The following is a 15,748-nucleotide window of genomic DNA, read 5'->3' as shown; positions in this document are numbered from 1 at the left end:
TGTCCTCTTTATCCTCCACTCATTATGTCCTGCTCACATCCCTCTCTCCCACCCTCTTTCCTCATTTTCTGCCTCTTGTGCTTATACAAGACCCTACACAAAAAGAAAACTCCACCAGCAAAAATCTGAGTACAGGCCCATTGCGAGACATTTTGATTAGGTCTGTCAAACGAAATGTAAAAAAAATATACATAGTTAATCACAGGATTTGCTGTGACTAATCGCAAATTCAGAAGTGATTCCAATTGAGCTGTAATTTATTATCTTTTATACAAAAAAGCATTACACAAATATTGACATCTTGATTTTGTCCAAAGCAACGGTTAACAAAATGGTTGCCATATTGTCCCTGAGGCATTGTAATGTGAGTACAGGACAGGTTTGGAATGTTCAATCCATTAACCAAAAGCCATTTAAATGGCACTACATCTACAGCAGGTCAAATGTTTTTCAGCCATTCAAATAATTCACGTTAAGAGCAATCCAATTCTAATCGTCATATTGAAATATGATGGGTGTAATTGATGTGTCTGTTAGCGAGCTCCTTACCAGAACCCCATCTCAGCTTGCAGCTCAAATGGCACACTATTCCCTATATAGTGCACTACTTTTGACCAGGACCAATGGCACCCTATGGGCCCTGGTAAAATGTAGTGCACTATGAAGGGAATCGGGTGCCATATGGGCCGCAGACCTGTCTCAGTGTGCCGGTCACTGCAGTGTTAGACTATCCAGGTGATTTGCTGTGGGATCATAAACTTCCTGGAGTAGAGTGGTAGGGAGTGACATGACTGTTAAATGCTGCTCATCATTCACATTTAATTAGACACACACATGTTTTTTCTAAATATTACCAGGAAAGTTAATTGCATGTTTTGGTTTTTGCCCTAGCACTACACAGCTGATTCAAATAATCAACTAATCAGAAAGCTTTGAACATTTGAATTAGCTGTGTATAGTTAGAGAAAAAAAACAAAGTGTGCTCCCCTTTGGGGCTCGGGGACTGAGTTTGGGAAAAGCTGAGATAGCTTGGGTTGATTTTTAAAGGTTCAATAAAGAACCATGCTCATAAGGTTCTAAATGGAACCTGTATGGTCCTATAAAAAATGTACTTTCCTAAGGTTTATAAAGTACCATTAAAAAAAGGTTCTATATAGCACCAAAAAGAGTTCCGCTATGTTTACAACCCTTTTTTTGGGCTATATACTCTAGAACCCTTTTGTATGGTTCTTTATAGAACCTTCATGGAGAATGTTTCTATAAATAAACTTTCTCAATCTGAAAGGTACTTTGTAGATCCTTTTGAAAAAGCACACTATTTTTTTTATTTATTCTGGTCAACCATATTATATAATTAAAATTCTATAGGTCTAATTGTGTTAATTGCCAAGTTGAATCAAGTGAGCTACCTAGAACAGCTGGGGGTTTTTGAAGAGAGAATTGAGAACCACTGACTGATTAAGTCAACCATTCTCAATTGACACAATGCCATGTGTGACTTTTTCACAAGACAATAGTGATTTGCGAACGATTTGTTACTATTTGAATGAGTATTTTTGCTGGCTCGAGAGGCATGATTCATTTTTCTGAGTGACTCATTTATTTTTGGCGTTCGTTTGATAAGTCATACAGCAGTAATTAATAAACGCCCATCAGGCTCAGACAGCGGCCCAATAGACCTGCTCAGTCATATGCACGCAGGAAAATAGATCATGAGCATAGAGAAGAAAAATACATGTTTAGAATTGATAATTGATCGCATGGTGCAAGAATGACAGCAAATACTTGATTATTGAATGTTATGGACACAGCTTTAGAACCAAAACACAAACTCGAACTTGAGAACAAATCATTTGGGCACTGCAGTTCGCAAACAACTGTGCTTATGACCTTGCCCAGTAACTCGGACACCTTGCTCTGGCCAAACGTTAAGCCATGCCATGGACGTTAGTTTCTCCTCAGCAATGAGAAGTATGTAGCAAACGACAGAGCAGTGGAATAATTTAGTGTCATCAGGCTAATTATCACCATCACCAGCAGTCAAGAAATGCATTCTGCCAAGAGTCGTTCACATCTAGCCTGGTTGCGGCCACAACTGGTCCTTATTTAAAATGTAGCAATAAATACTCTTATTTGTATGCCTAGTAATCACCAAATGTACACTGTTTAAAGCACACGCTAACAAGTCTCAGTCACAAATGACAGCTCCAATAAGCCCTTAATATATTTTTTTAACCCTTATTTTACCAGGTAAGTTGCCTGAGATACATTCTCAAATATAGCAATGACCTGGGGAATAGTTACAGGGGAGAGGAGGGGGGATGAATGAGCCAATTGTAAACTGGGGATGATTCTGTGACCTCGATGAGAGCCAGATGGGGAATTTAGCCAGGAACCCGGGAACCCTTATAGGCTGACTACACCGCTCGTGTCGCGTGTGCGAGCGTTGCAAAATACATTTAGACATACATGTTATTCAATTATTGCACCCACACTGCTCACGCGCGCCAACGAGCGTCTGCGTTGCCAAGGGCTAAAATAGGAGTCAGTTCTATTAGTGACGCAGATGGCGCTGCAAGTCCTGCCTCTCCCATCCCCTCATTGGTTTATAGAAGCGGGTACCCACGTGCCATCTCCTCATTGGTTATACCCACATGGGCGACTGAAAGACAAATGAGGTCAGTGGCAGTAATGCACCTAATTTATGAAAGATGCCAATCGCAATATAAAGTCAAGAGAAAAAAAAGCTTGGAAGGAGGAGAGATGACTAGAAACGATTTGGTTGACCGTTTTCTGTGGGAATTAATTGGCGGAGTGGAGGACCTTGTGCATTTCAGGTAAAATAACAACTCAATATTATCCCAGGATAAATTAGCTAGCAACAGCAAGCTAGCTAAATAGGACAAATTAGCTAGCAAGTGCAAGCTAGCTAGCTAAATTGCCATACATGTTTAAATCTTTTCAACCTGTCCCCAAATTAATATAATTGGTTCAGAGTTTGTTTTGATATTTTAAACTGCACGTCGTGATCGTGTTTGTTGTGGGGGGACAAAATAAATTTGAAAAATGTCATGGCTATAGAAGATCTGATAGGCTAATTGACATCATTGAGTCAATTGGAGGTGTACCTGTGTATGTATTTCAAGGCCTAACTTCAAACTCAGTGCCTCTTTGCTTGACATCATGGGAAAATCTAAAGAAATCAGCCAAAAATTGTCAACCTCCACAAGTCTGGTTCATCCTGGTGAGCAATTTCAAAACGCCTGAAGGTACCACGTTCATTTGTACAAACAATAGTACGAGAGTACAAACACCACGGGACCACGCAGCCGTCATACCGCTCATGAAGGCGACGCGTTCGGTTTCCTAGAGATGAACGTACTTTGGTGTGCAAATGAATCCCAGAACAACTGTAAAGGACCTTGTGAAGATGCTGGAGGAAACAGGTACAAATGTATCTATATCCACAGTAAAACGAGTCCTATATCGACATAACCTGAAAAGCTGCTCAGCAAGGAAGAAGCCACTGCTCCAAAACCGCCATAAAAACGCCAGACTACGGTTTGCAACTGCACATGGGGACAAAGATCGTACTTTTTGTAGAAATGTCCTCTGGTCTGATGAAACAAAAATAGAACTGTTTGGTCATAATGACCATTGTTATGTTCTGAGGAAAAAGGGGTAAGCTTGCAAGCTGAAGAACACCATCCCAACCGTGAAGCATGGGGATGGCAGCATCATGTTGTAGGGGAGCTTTGCTGCAGGAGGGACTGGTGCACTTCACAAAATAGATGGCATCATGAGGGAGGAAAATTGTGGAAATATTGAAGCAACATCAATACATTAGTCAGAAAGTTAAAGCTTGGTTGCAAATGGGTCTTCCAACTGGACAATGACCCCAAGCATACTTCCAAAGTTGTGGCAAAACAGCTAAAGGACAACAACATCAAGGTATTGGGTGGCCATCACAAAGCCCTGACCTCAATCCTATAGAAAATGTGTGAACAGAACTGAAAAAGCGTGTGTAAGCAAGGAGGCCTACAAACCTGTCTCAGTTACACCAGCTCTGTCAGGAGGAATGGGCCAAAATTCACCCAACTTATTGTGGGAAGTGCAGGCTACCCAAAATGTTTGACCGAAGTAAAACATTTTAAAGGCAATGCTACCAAATACTAATTGAGTGTATGTAAACTTCTGACCTACTGGGAATGTGATGAAAGAAATAAAGGCTGAAATAAATAATTCTCTCTACTATTATTCTGACATTTCACATTCTTAAAATACAGTGGTGATCCTAACTGACCTAAAACCGGGGATTTTTACTAGGATTAAATGTCAGGAATTGTGAAAAACTGAGTTTAAATGTATTTGGCTAAGGTGTATGTAAACTTCCAACTCTACTGTAAATGAGTAGAATGATTTATTATTTTGACTGGGCAAGTAGAGTAGAGTCTGTAAAAAGAGCCAAATATCCAATCACTGCAAGACACCAATATTGGCCATTCATATTTAATGCATAGTACCATAAAACATTAGATAAACTAGAATGACACTCACTCATGTTTGCACAAAAAGCTGTGCGTAAACCATGCCCCAAAATATTTTAATGAGCCGCCTCCCCTACATTTTAATTACGACCAAAAGAGCAAAGAACCCTTTTGTGAACTGTAAATAACCATTGAAGACCCCAATGGTTATTTAACTCATTGTAGTTCCACATAGAACCATTGCTCTTCCCAAAGAACTCTTGAGGAACCCAATTTTTTGTGTGTGTATGCTGTATTAATTTATTACCTCCAGTGCTAGACAGTCCTAAGGGACCCTCCACTGCCACTCCCTCGGTCTTTCTATCTCCCTCTCCTCCCTCCCTCCTACCTGGATCACTCTCGCTCCCTCTCTGCCCTTGCTTCTTTCCTCAGACTCTTTCCCCCATCCCCTCCTCCCTCGTTCCCCATCTTTTTTTCTCTCCCTACAACCTCTGTCGATAACCCCCCCCCCTTCCTCTCACCTCCCTCCCACTCCTCCTCCTATCATCTCACTGGGCACGTCTCCAGGTAATAGCGAAGACAGAGAGAAAACAAAGTGAAGATGACAGAAGTAATTTTGGATCAGTGCTTAGCCATATGGGCCGAGGACAAACCACTGGGCTTTGCTTCATAAATAATACAGATCACACCATCTGCATCTTTCAAAAAGCAGGATACCAGTTTTTGGTCTGGCATTTTCAATACTTTATCCAGTGTCTGCGTTCAAACAATTGACCCCAATCCATGCACCTCCATATTCGGAATAACCCCAGGGAACAATGTTACAAAAAAATACAGGATCAGGCCCAAATCCCCGTCATTCGCGTGAAGAAGAGACGCCAATACAGGGACGCAGTTCCGGGTGCCTTGTGAGAATTTGTTGACGAGTGGTTAACACGCCTCTACCATCCATCCTACTGGCCAACGTGCAATCATTGGAGAATAAACTGCATGAGCTACGTTTGAGACTATCCTACCAACGGCACAATAAAAACTGTAATATCTTATGTTCCACCGAGTCATGGCTTAATGACGACATGGATAATATAGAGTTGTCTGGGTTTCCTTGCACCGGCAAGACAGATCTGGTACCTCTGGTAAGACAAGGGGTGGTGGTCTGTGTCTATTTGTCAATAACAGCTGGTGTGCGAAATCTAATTTAAGTGCAATCACACAACAGGGATTATTTATTTTATGAAATAGTGAAGTTGTCATTTTTCCTCTAATTTCTGCACAAACTGTTAGAAATCGTCTCAGGGAAGCTCATCTGCGTGTTTTTGTCCTCACCAGGGTCTTGACCAGACTGTAACCAACTTCAGTGGGTAAATGCTCACCTTCGATGGCATCTGGCACGCTGGAGAAGTGTGCTCTTTACGAATGAATCCTGGTTTCAACTGTACCGGGCAGATTGCAGACAGTGTGCATAGTGTTGTGTGGGCGAGCGGTTTGCTGATGTCAACGTTGTGAACAGAGTGCCCCATGGTTGGGCAGGCGTAAGCTATGGACAATTATGAAAATATGAATGCACAGAGAAACCATGACAAGATCCTAAGGCCCATTGTCTTGCCATTCATCACGTCATATTTCAGCATGATAACGCACGAGCCCCATGTTGCAAGGATCTGTACACAATTCCTGGAAGCTGAAAATGTCCCTGTTCTTCCACGTCCTGCATACTCACCAGACATGTCACCCATTGAGCCTGTTTGGTATGCTCTGGATCGATGTGTCCGACAGATTATTCCAGTTCCTGACAATATGCAGCAACTTTGACCAGCCATTGAAGAGGAGTGGAACAATATTCCACAGGCCACAATAAACAGCCTGATCAACTCTATGCGAAGGAGATGTGTCACGCTACATGAGGCAAATGGTGGACACACCAGATACTGACTGGTTTTCTGATCCACACCCCTACCTATTTTGACTGGGCAAGTAGAGTAGAGTCTGTAAAAAGAGCCAAATATCCCATCACTGCAAGACACCAATATTGGCCATTCATATTTAATTAATTGTTCCATAAAACATTAGATAAACTAGAATGACACTCTCACTCATGTTTGCACAAAAAGCTGTGCGTAAACCATGCCCCAAAATATTTTAATGAGCCGCCTCCCCTACATTTTAATTATGACCAAAAGAGCAAAGAACCCTTTTGTGAACTGTAAATAACCATTGAAGACTTTGACCAGCCATTGAAGAGTGGAACAATATTCCACAGGCCACAATAAACAGCCTGATCAACTCTATGCGAAGGTGATGTGTCACGCTACATGAGGCAAATGGTGGACACACCAGATACTGACTGGTTTTCTGATCCACACCCCTACCTTCTTTAAAGTATCTGTGACCAACCGATGCATATCTGTATTGCCAGTCATATGAAATCCATAAATTAGAGCCTATTGCATTTATTTATATGTACTGATTTCCTTATATGAACTGTAATGCAGTAAAATCTTTAAAACTGTTGCACGTTGTCTTTATATTTTAGTTCAGTGTACTTGTAAATAAAATACAAATCATAAATAGTGTTAACAATAATAATAATAATAATAATAATACAGATCATACCTGTGTCTCAAATGGCACCCTATTCCCTCTTTAGTGTGCTTTATAGGGTAGTGTACTACATAGGGAATAGGCTGCAATTTAGGACAATGCCCATGATAATAACTACAGAGATCAGTCAAACACTGAGTTTTGATTGGTTCAACATTTGGTCTGGGTAACCTGTGATCTATGTACCAAGTAAAGAAATAAAGCCTGCATGATGGAAGATGTCTCTTTAGATGAAATGTTTGTCAAATAAATCCACAACAAAGAGAGATGAGTGTTCGACTTTATTTTTCATTTGTATAACCCCTGGCCTCTCCTAAAATACGGGCGATTCCAACTATAACATATACGGGAGGATTGCAGCCCTACTTGGATGTCTATGTACCATGACCACCCCTATAGTTGATGGACTAATCCACCCACCCAAGCTTCTCTGTTTACAAAGACTGTCGTCCACAAGAAGGACCTGGAAACCGGAGGACCTGGAAACTAAGCTTGGTTCTATCTAATTCAGTAACTGACATTATACATAACATAACCCCCGCAAAAAAAAAATTTCAAATTCTATTTCAGATTCAATATATTCCCTCAGAGGCCTTCCTTTATCAAAGAGACCATTTTTATGAAAAACATTTGATAAATAGATTCAGTCCCACCGGGGTAAGTTATTTGAGGAAGCAGTATTCAGTGTTGAAATAATCATTCCTAGTAATGGCACCAAAGCTACATCAGCTGTCTTTAAAGGTACAATGCAGCTGTTCTTACCTCAATATCATATCATTTCTGGGTAACAATGAACTACCTTACTGTGGTTGTAGGACTGGCACAATTACCGTATAACTGTGTAACCGACGGTTATGGATGAAGAATGTCAAGAAAAGAAAATAACCGTCACAACCGTTTTATTTTCTGAAGACGGGACGACCAGGCATTCGTGCGGTTGAGTCCGTTCTTGTGATAACATGGACTCTTAACAACATGACTAAACTTTGTTGCCCATTGCTGAAACAAGCAAGGTGTTGTGTCAAAATAATTAACATAATGGGCTAGGAACCTCTAACCCTGGTAATATGACTAGTAAACCCTTGTATTGTCATGCAATAATTTCAATAGTAATGTAGAATCTTCATTTAAAGTACATTACCAGTCAAAGGTTTTATAACACCGACTCATTCAAGGGTTTTTCTTTATTTTTTTTTTTACTATTTTCTACATTTTAGAAAAATAATGAAGACGTCAAATTATGAAATGACACATATGGAATCATGTATTAAGTTTCAAACAAATCAAAATATATTTCATATTTGAGATTTTTCAAACTAGCCACCCTTGACCTTAATCACAGCTTTGCACACTCTTGGCATTTTCTCAACCAGCTTCATAAGGTTGCTTTAAAAATGGAATGCATTTTAAAAGTTTGTCAAAGGTTAATTTGTGGAATCTCGAGCCAATCAGCTGTGTTGTGACAAGGTAGAGGTGTATAAAGAAGATAGTCCATATTATGGCAAGAACAGCTCAAATAAGCAAAGAGAAATGACAGTCCATCATTAAGGTCAATCAATCTGGAAAATATCAAGAAGTTTGAAAGTTTCTTCAAGTGCAGCCGCAAAAACCATCCAGCGCTATGATGGAACTGGCTCTCATGAGGACCGCTACAGGAGAGGAAGACCCAGCGTTATCTCTGCTGCAGAGGATAAGTTCATTAGAGTCCCCAGCCTCAGAAATTGCAGCCCAAATGAATGCTTCAAAGTTCATGTAACAGACACATCTCAACATCAACTGTTCAGAGGAGACTGCTTGAATTAGTCCTTCATGGTCAAATTGCTGCAAAGAAACCACTACTAAAGGACACCAATAATAAGAAGAGACTTGCTTGGGCCAAGAAACATTAAACAGGTGGAAATCTGTCCTTTGGTCTGATTAGTCCAAATGTTCGGTTCTAACCGCTGTGTCTTTGTGAGACGCAGAGTAGGTAAATGGATGATCTCTGCATGTGTGGTTCCCACCGTGAAGCATGGAGGAGGAGGTGAGATGGTGTGGGGGTACTTTGCTGGTACCACTGTTAGTGATTTATTTAGAATTCAAGGCACACTTAATCAGCATGGCTACCACAGAATTATGCAGCGATACGCCATCAAATCTGGTTTGCGCTAAGTGGGATTATCATTTGTTTTTCAACAGGACAATGACATCAACACACCTCCAGGCTGTGTAAGGGCTATTTTACCATGCATGAGAGTGATGAAGTTCTGCATCAGATGACCTGGCCTCCACAATCACCCAACCTCAACCCAATTGAGATGGTTTGGGATGAGTTGGAACACAGAGTGAGGGAAAAGCAGCCTACAAGTGCTCAGCATATGTGGGAACTCCTTCAAGACTGTTGGAAAAGCATTTCAGGTGAAGCTGGTTGAGAGAATGCCAAGAGTGTGCAAAGCTGTCATCAAGGCAAAGGGTGGCTACTTTGAATATAATATATTTTGATTTGTTTAACACTTTTTTGGGGTTTTACATGATTCCATATGTGTTATTTCATAGTTTTGATGTCTTCTTTCTACAATGTAGAAAATAATACAAAACAAAGCCTTGAATTAGTAGGTGTGTCCAAACTTTTGACTGGTACTGTATGTTATTGAAATATATGATCATACAGTTTTAAATATATGTCACGTTTATATACAGTATGGGTTTTAAATATATGATCATATGTTTCAAAATATACAGTAGGCCATGTTCTTTGATATATAAGGCCATATACTAATTTTCCGTATGGGTACCCTAGCCAGTCTCTCTACCAGCAGTATGAGTGGAGAGGGAGAAGAGGAGTTAGAGTTCTAACTCTGTGTAATCAGGCCCTTCATAAATTGGTTAATTCCTCCTCCGGACCAGTTTTCACTGCAGGAACCAGGAACCATTTAATGGGAACTATTCAGGCCTGGTCTGGGCTGTCCATGACACCCCAGTCTGGCCCAGACAATTACATGCTGGAATTGTGAGTCCAAGTTCAAGTGTGATCCTGATCTTGAAATAAACTAACCCTTGTGTGTGTATGATATTGTAGCATCAGAGTGTTAGTTATAACAGTATAACCATACTGTACATGGTTTAAAACAGAATCAAGGTCAGCTTGTTTGTAGAACTGTATGGAAAATGATTGGGAGGATGCTGGAGTTACAACATACAGTAGAAAACTCTCTCATGTTAACTTTTTCATACAGTCAATGATGAAAAATACAGTACGATAGTTCCCAGCAGCATCACTACTTCCCAAAATGGAGGTACCACTGTATCTCCATTGCAGCTTACTTCAACCAGCAGACAAACAGTATTATTGTGATTGGGACCTTCCAGATTCACTCTTTACTAACCAGAGTAAAGGAAGCCTCTTGGCACAACATAGTCCTGCTGTCCCTGATGTGGGGACTATATCCACTTAGCGGGGTTTGCTGATGGTCGAGGAACACCAGTTAACAGCAGAGACCAGGGCAGCATCCCAAATGGCACCCCTTTCCCTATACAGCGCTTTACATTTGACCAGAACCCTTTTGGGCTTATGAGCTCTATGAGCACAGTGTGTCTTGGTCAAAAGAGGTACACTATATAGTGAATAGGATGCCATTTTATACTTGAAAACTTGATTTGGGACTCAGACCAGCATAGCTATGATCACTGCTAGCCATCAGCAGTCAGTGACTTCCTTATTCAAGCCACTCTGTACTCTGATGTTCCTGCACAGAGTGATAAAGCCAGGCCTGACCACGGGAATTAGACTGTGTGGGGCCCCGGTCTCATCTCCATGATAGCGTGAGGGCAGCGGTGACACGTGCTGGGCTGCCACAGTAATATCCTTCCTCCACTCTTTGGCTTAATCTGACATGGGTTAGATAGGCCGAGGCTGTGTTACTGGAGGGACGGAGATCACTCTGGCCTGTTGAGTCTGGTAATAATCTGTTATTCACACCACTGAACACAGCAACAACCCACACCTGCTCAGGAAGACTGGATATTTGAATCTCTCAAATACTTTGCGAGTTTGCTTGAGTCAGCCTGGAGTGCCAGAATACAAATTAACACCAACATGGGACAAGATGAGACAGTGACAAAGAACGCAACACCAGAATCAGTAGCAGCAACACCAACCACATAACACACAGACAGCGACAGTATAGCGCAGCATTTTTTTGTGCTATGGACTGGAATGTACTTACTTAGGCATCACCATCAATATGCAATACACAATATCTCTTCGGCATCACCATCAATATACGATATCCAATATCCCTCAGGCATCACCATCAATATGCAATATATAATATCCCTAGGGCATCATCATCATCATACAATATCCTTTGGGCATCAATATCAATTAACAATAATGATCCATTTCAGAACATTAGCAATAGTGGTGTGCTGGGGAATGCGGACTTAGGAATGCCATAAATACTCCACAAATGAGGAAACTCTTTCTCCTCTATGTTTAACCCTCTCGCCATATCTTAGTGTTGACTATCTCTCGGTTTCTGTCTCTCCTTCAGGCTTCAGCCTTTCTCCCAGTGTGCACTTCATGACGATTGCCTCGCTCTCATTACCCACAGACTCTCTCGCTCTCATTACCCACAGTCTCTCTCGCTCTCATTATCCACAGTCTCTCCCCCTCTCTCTCTCTCTTTCTCTGTCTCTGTCTCTGTCTCTATCTCTGTCTCCTGTGGAGGGAGACTGAGGAGTCTGTGAACTGTTTCTAGGTCTGCGGCTCTGTGGGTAACAGTGGCTAGACCGCGGCCGACCTGACTCCCCATTCCACGGACCCAGAACTCCCCAGCATCCAGAACCGGACCAGCTGCTTGAGGAGGAGGGGACGCACTGCAGACCTTGAGGTGAGTAGTTCTGCAGAGGCAAGCCTTACTCCCCTCTACCATTGGCCTGCAGCCCTCCCACTGCAAGCAGGTCTCAGGGGAGTACCATCACTGATCTCCAGGTCTTGTGTTTCCAGGTGTGTCTGTTTACTCCTCAGGTTGTCCTTCCATCGCTCTACAGATCCAACACCAGTCCCAGTTCCAGCACCAGACCCAGTCACAGCACCAGATGAGGTGCAGAGGAGGGACCAACAGATATTAACCTGGAGCGAGTGGACCACATGGGAGTGCCATCACTGTCCTTCGGGTCTGGGGCTCCCTTGTGGGTCTGCTTGCTCCTCAGGTTGTCTTTCATCCCTTCTGCAGATCCAGCACCAATTCAGATACCAGTTTCCAGCACCAGCACCACCTTCACATGGAGCGAACAGGCCACAGGAGAGTACTACCATTTGGTTTCCCTGATTTGAATTGAGTACTTATTGTTTGAATTGTTTACTATTTTACATTTTAACTTAATGATGGATTTAATTTGAACTTGTTGAACATTTAAAACTTCATGAAAAAACCAATGAAAAAACCAAAAATATCTATCTGAAAGCCACGCCCCCAATAGGCCATGCCATCTGTCTCATCTCCTCCACTCATCCATTACGCTCACCAATCTTCTCTCCTCCTGTCCTCTCCTCCTCTCACCATCCATTACTCTCACCACTCTCCTTCTCTCCTCCATCATCTCCACTCCCTGTCTCGGCTCAACCTCAGGGAAGAAACAGGAGTTCTGTCTAAAACATCACTGCTTTCTTTCCGGCATCCTCCTGATCCCAATCCTTCACATGCTGATGTACAGTAATGTGTGAGTGGGAGCAACTTGACCCAAGCACAATCCTTTTATCCATGAGTCAGCCTACAGTCAACCATCAGCCATGTCCCTCTCCCGAACACATCACACTCGATACACCAGGAGGATGTCTTCACACTGTACTCAGACAGCATGTCTGCCAATCATAGCAGCACTATTGTTCAACACAGACAGACTAGGGTTGCTTTCCAAATGACTCTGTACATAGTGACTTACTTTTGTCCGGAGCCCTATGGCTGCCCAATGTATATGTCCCAAATGGTGCCCTGCCCTATGTAGTGCACTACTTTTGATCAGAGTCCTGAGCCCTAGTCAAAAGTAGTGCACTATATAGGGGATATGGTGCCAATTGAGACACAGATTAAGACTGATCAGACACCAGTCTAGTACATGCTACAAAGCCCCCCTATCTGGCTCCTCTGTCTATCTGCATACATTTACATCCAACTGATGGTAATTCTGCCATTAATCTGATCCTAGATCAGCTTATACCGATCCCGGTTAACACCAATAACCTCAGCACCCAGCCACACGCCTAACAAAACCTTTGGTAGTTCTGAGAATGTGTCCCAAATGACACCCTATTCCATAGTGCACTACGTTTGACAAGAGTCCTATGGGTACTAGCCAAAAGCAGTGCACTACACAGGAAATAGGGTGCCATTTGGGACCTAGACTGAAGTCTTGGGGGTTTTCCGGCTATATTTGCTGAGCAAGCCAGGAAGGAAGCCAGCCAGCCTGACGGTATCTACAATATCGTCTCCTAGTCCAGATAATGTGTTACTAGGTGATTTGGAAAAACCCTGCCAGCCGGCCAAATGTTTGCAAATATTTCACTATCAATTTGAATGTGGATAAAATAATTGTTGTTTCCACTGTCAGGAGAGGAAAAAACGAATTTCACACAGACCCCTCTACAGTAGCTATAAGCTTCAGAACAAAAACAATTCCTGCAGTCAGATTGTAGATTCATGGTTGGAAAGTGTAATAAAATAGAGATGTCAAGACACATCTCTAATCAGTACATCTAACAGCTACGGGCGAATCACAAACGGATGTATTGTTTCTATTTCATCAACCAAGCAGGCTACCAAAAGTAGCAGGACATAAAACGCCCTCTCCACTCTGATCAGTGGTGCAGACATCCCGACATCGTTGGAATCTGTGTGGACATATTGAGCCTCGCTGATCAAGACAGAGAAACTCCTTGTGGCGGGAATAGATGAGGAGAATAAGAGAGATGAGTGAGACAGACACAGAGAGAGAGAGGGAAAGAGAGAGTGAATTTGTGCCTGTGCATATGAGTGAGAGCGAGAGAGAGAGAGAAAAAGCTTTATAAAAAGAATGATCGAGAGAGAGACAGAGAAAAGGAGTGAGAGAGGTGTATCGTACCTTCCAGGACGGTGAGTTTGGCGCTGGTGTTGATCTCTCCCACACTGTTGATGGCAGTACACTCATAGATGGCCTCGTCCCTGTGGGTCCTCAGGGGCTGGATACGCAGGACGGACCCTGAGCCGTCGTCAAACTCTATCACCTGGACACACGGATGGCGAGAGGAGATAAAAGGCATTACAATCAGACCTATGGTCGTCCTGTGACTAAGATTCAAATCTAAACTGATTTAAACGGTCATCTTAGCACAGGCATCCCTTTGATCGCTATTTCATCAATACGTACAGGACCACCAGAGCACTGTAGAGCCCACTGTGCCAAGGGAACACTCCTTGTTGGATCACTGGCAGGGGGACTAATATAGGGGTAAGAACTTCTACTTACTACGTAGGCGGGACTGAGGAACTGGGTTTATGACAAGAGTACAGACTATGCTCCAATTCTACCCAGTCTGCACAAGAATACCTGGCATACCTGACCATACCTGACCAAGGCATACCTGACCAAACTCAAACTCTATTAAGCCATACCAAATAGAGACTACTCTATTCTGATCTCAATTGAAAAGGACCCTCCGACATTGCATGACTTTGTTGCTGCCCTATGCTCCACAGGCAGGGAGCTAAGAGGAGTAGGTAAGTATGATCTGATACAATCACCCGATTAGAGAGAAATATGGTGTATGAAATGATGACCCTGAGTGGACAGCAGATATTTCAGGAAGGCCTTTCAGGAAGCCAGCCTTTAGGGTGGTAAAGAATTAGAGGTCACAGGTCAAGGGAGGGGGTCTCCTAAACTTCCTTCCACTGCAGTGGAAACTCTCTGACCCAAACATCCACATGAGAGGAAGAGAACATTCCAGAACATTCTTTACTCCAATGACTGGATCTGTGTCAGTCGAGCACACCTAGGTTCAAATAGTATCTGACATTTTTCAATCACTTTGAGCGTTCACTTGAGCCTGCCTAGAGTGCCAGATAGGCTGGGTTATCACTGAAGGGGCTATTCTCTTTGTTCCCATATTCATAACTCCAAATTCATAATTAATATACACTACCACTCAAAAGTTTGGGGTCACTTAGAAATGTACTTGTTTTTGAAGGAAAATCAAAAAAAAATTATCATTAAAATAAAATAGATCAAAATACAGTGGAGACATTGTTAATGTTGTAAATTACAATTGTAGCTGGAAAAGGCAGGTTTTTTAAAAATTGATCATTAGAAAACCCTTTTGCAATTATGTTAGCACAGCTGAAAACTGTCGTGCTGATTAAAGAAGCAATAAAAATGGCCATCTTTCGACTAGTTGAGAATCTGGAGCATCAGCATTTGTGGGTTTGATTACAGGCTAGAAAGAGGAGTGGGAGGCCACGGTGCACAACTGAGCAAGAGGAAAAGTAAATTAGAGTGTCTAGTTTGAGAAACAGACGCCTCACACGTCCTCGACTGGCATCTTGTTTCAGGAAAATTAGCATACTTCACAGGAGAGCCATTTGAACAAACTTTTTTTGAAAATCAAAATGCGTTTTTTTGGGAAATGCTTCTTGAACATGTGAACT

General features: G+C 42.2%; 1 protein-coding gene across 9 annotated transcripts in view; it reads right to left on the bottom strand.

Moving 5' to 3' along the window:
* The window catches only part of LOC110521733 (receptor-type tyrosine-protein phosphatase F), a 338,288-nt gene that overhangs the window by 201,253 nt on the left and 121,287 nt on the right, over nucleotides 1-15,748 (bottom strand). For all 9 annotated transcript variants that reach the window (XM_036968461.1, XM_036968462.1, XM_036968463.1 and 6 more), the window contains exon 4: nucleotides 14,190-14,331. In XM_036968461.1, the coding sequence (XP_036824356.1) occupies nucleotides 14,190-14,331 (142 nt within the window). The remainder of the gene's footprint in view (nucleotides 1-14,189; nucleotides 14,332-15,748) is intronic.

The sequence above is a fragment of the Oncorhynchus mykiss genome, chromosome 30, assembly GCF_013265735.2.
Source record: "Oncorhynchus mykiss isolate Arlee chromosome 30, USDA_OmykA_1.1, whole genome shotgun sequence".
NCBI lineage: Eukaryota > Metazoa > Chordata > Actinopteri > Salmoniformes > Salmonidae > Oncorhynchus > Oncorhynchus mykiss.
The sequence above is the reverse complement of the archived record's forward strand: the minus strand, read 5'-3'. Positions and strand labels throughout refer to the sequence as shown.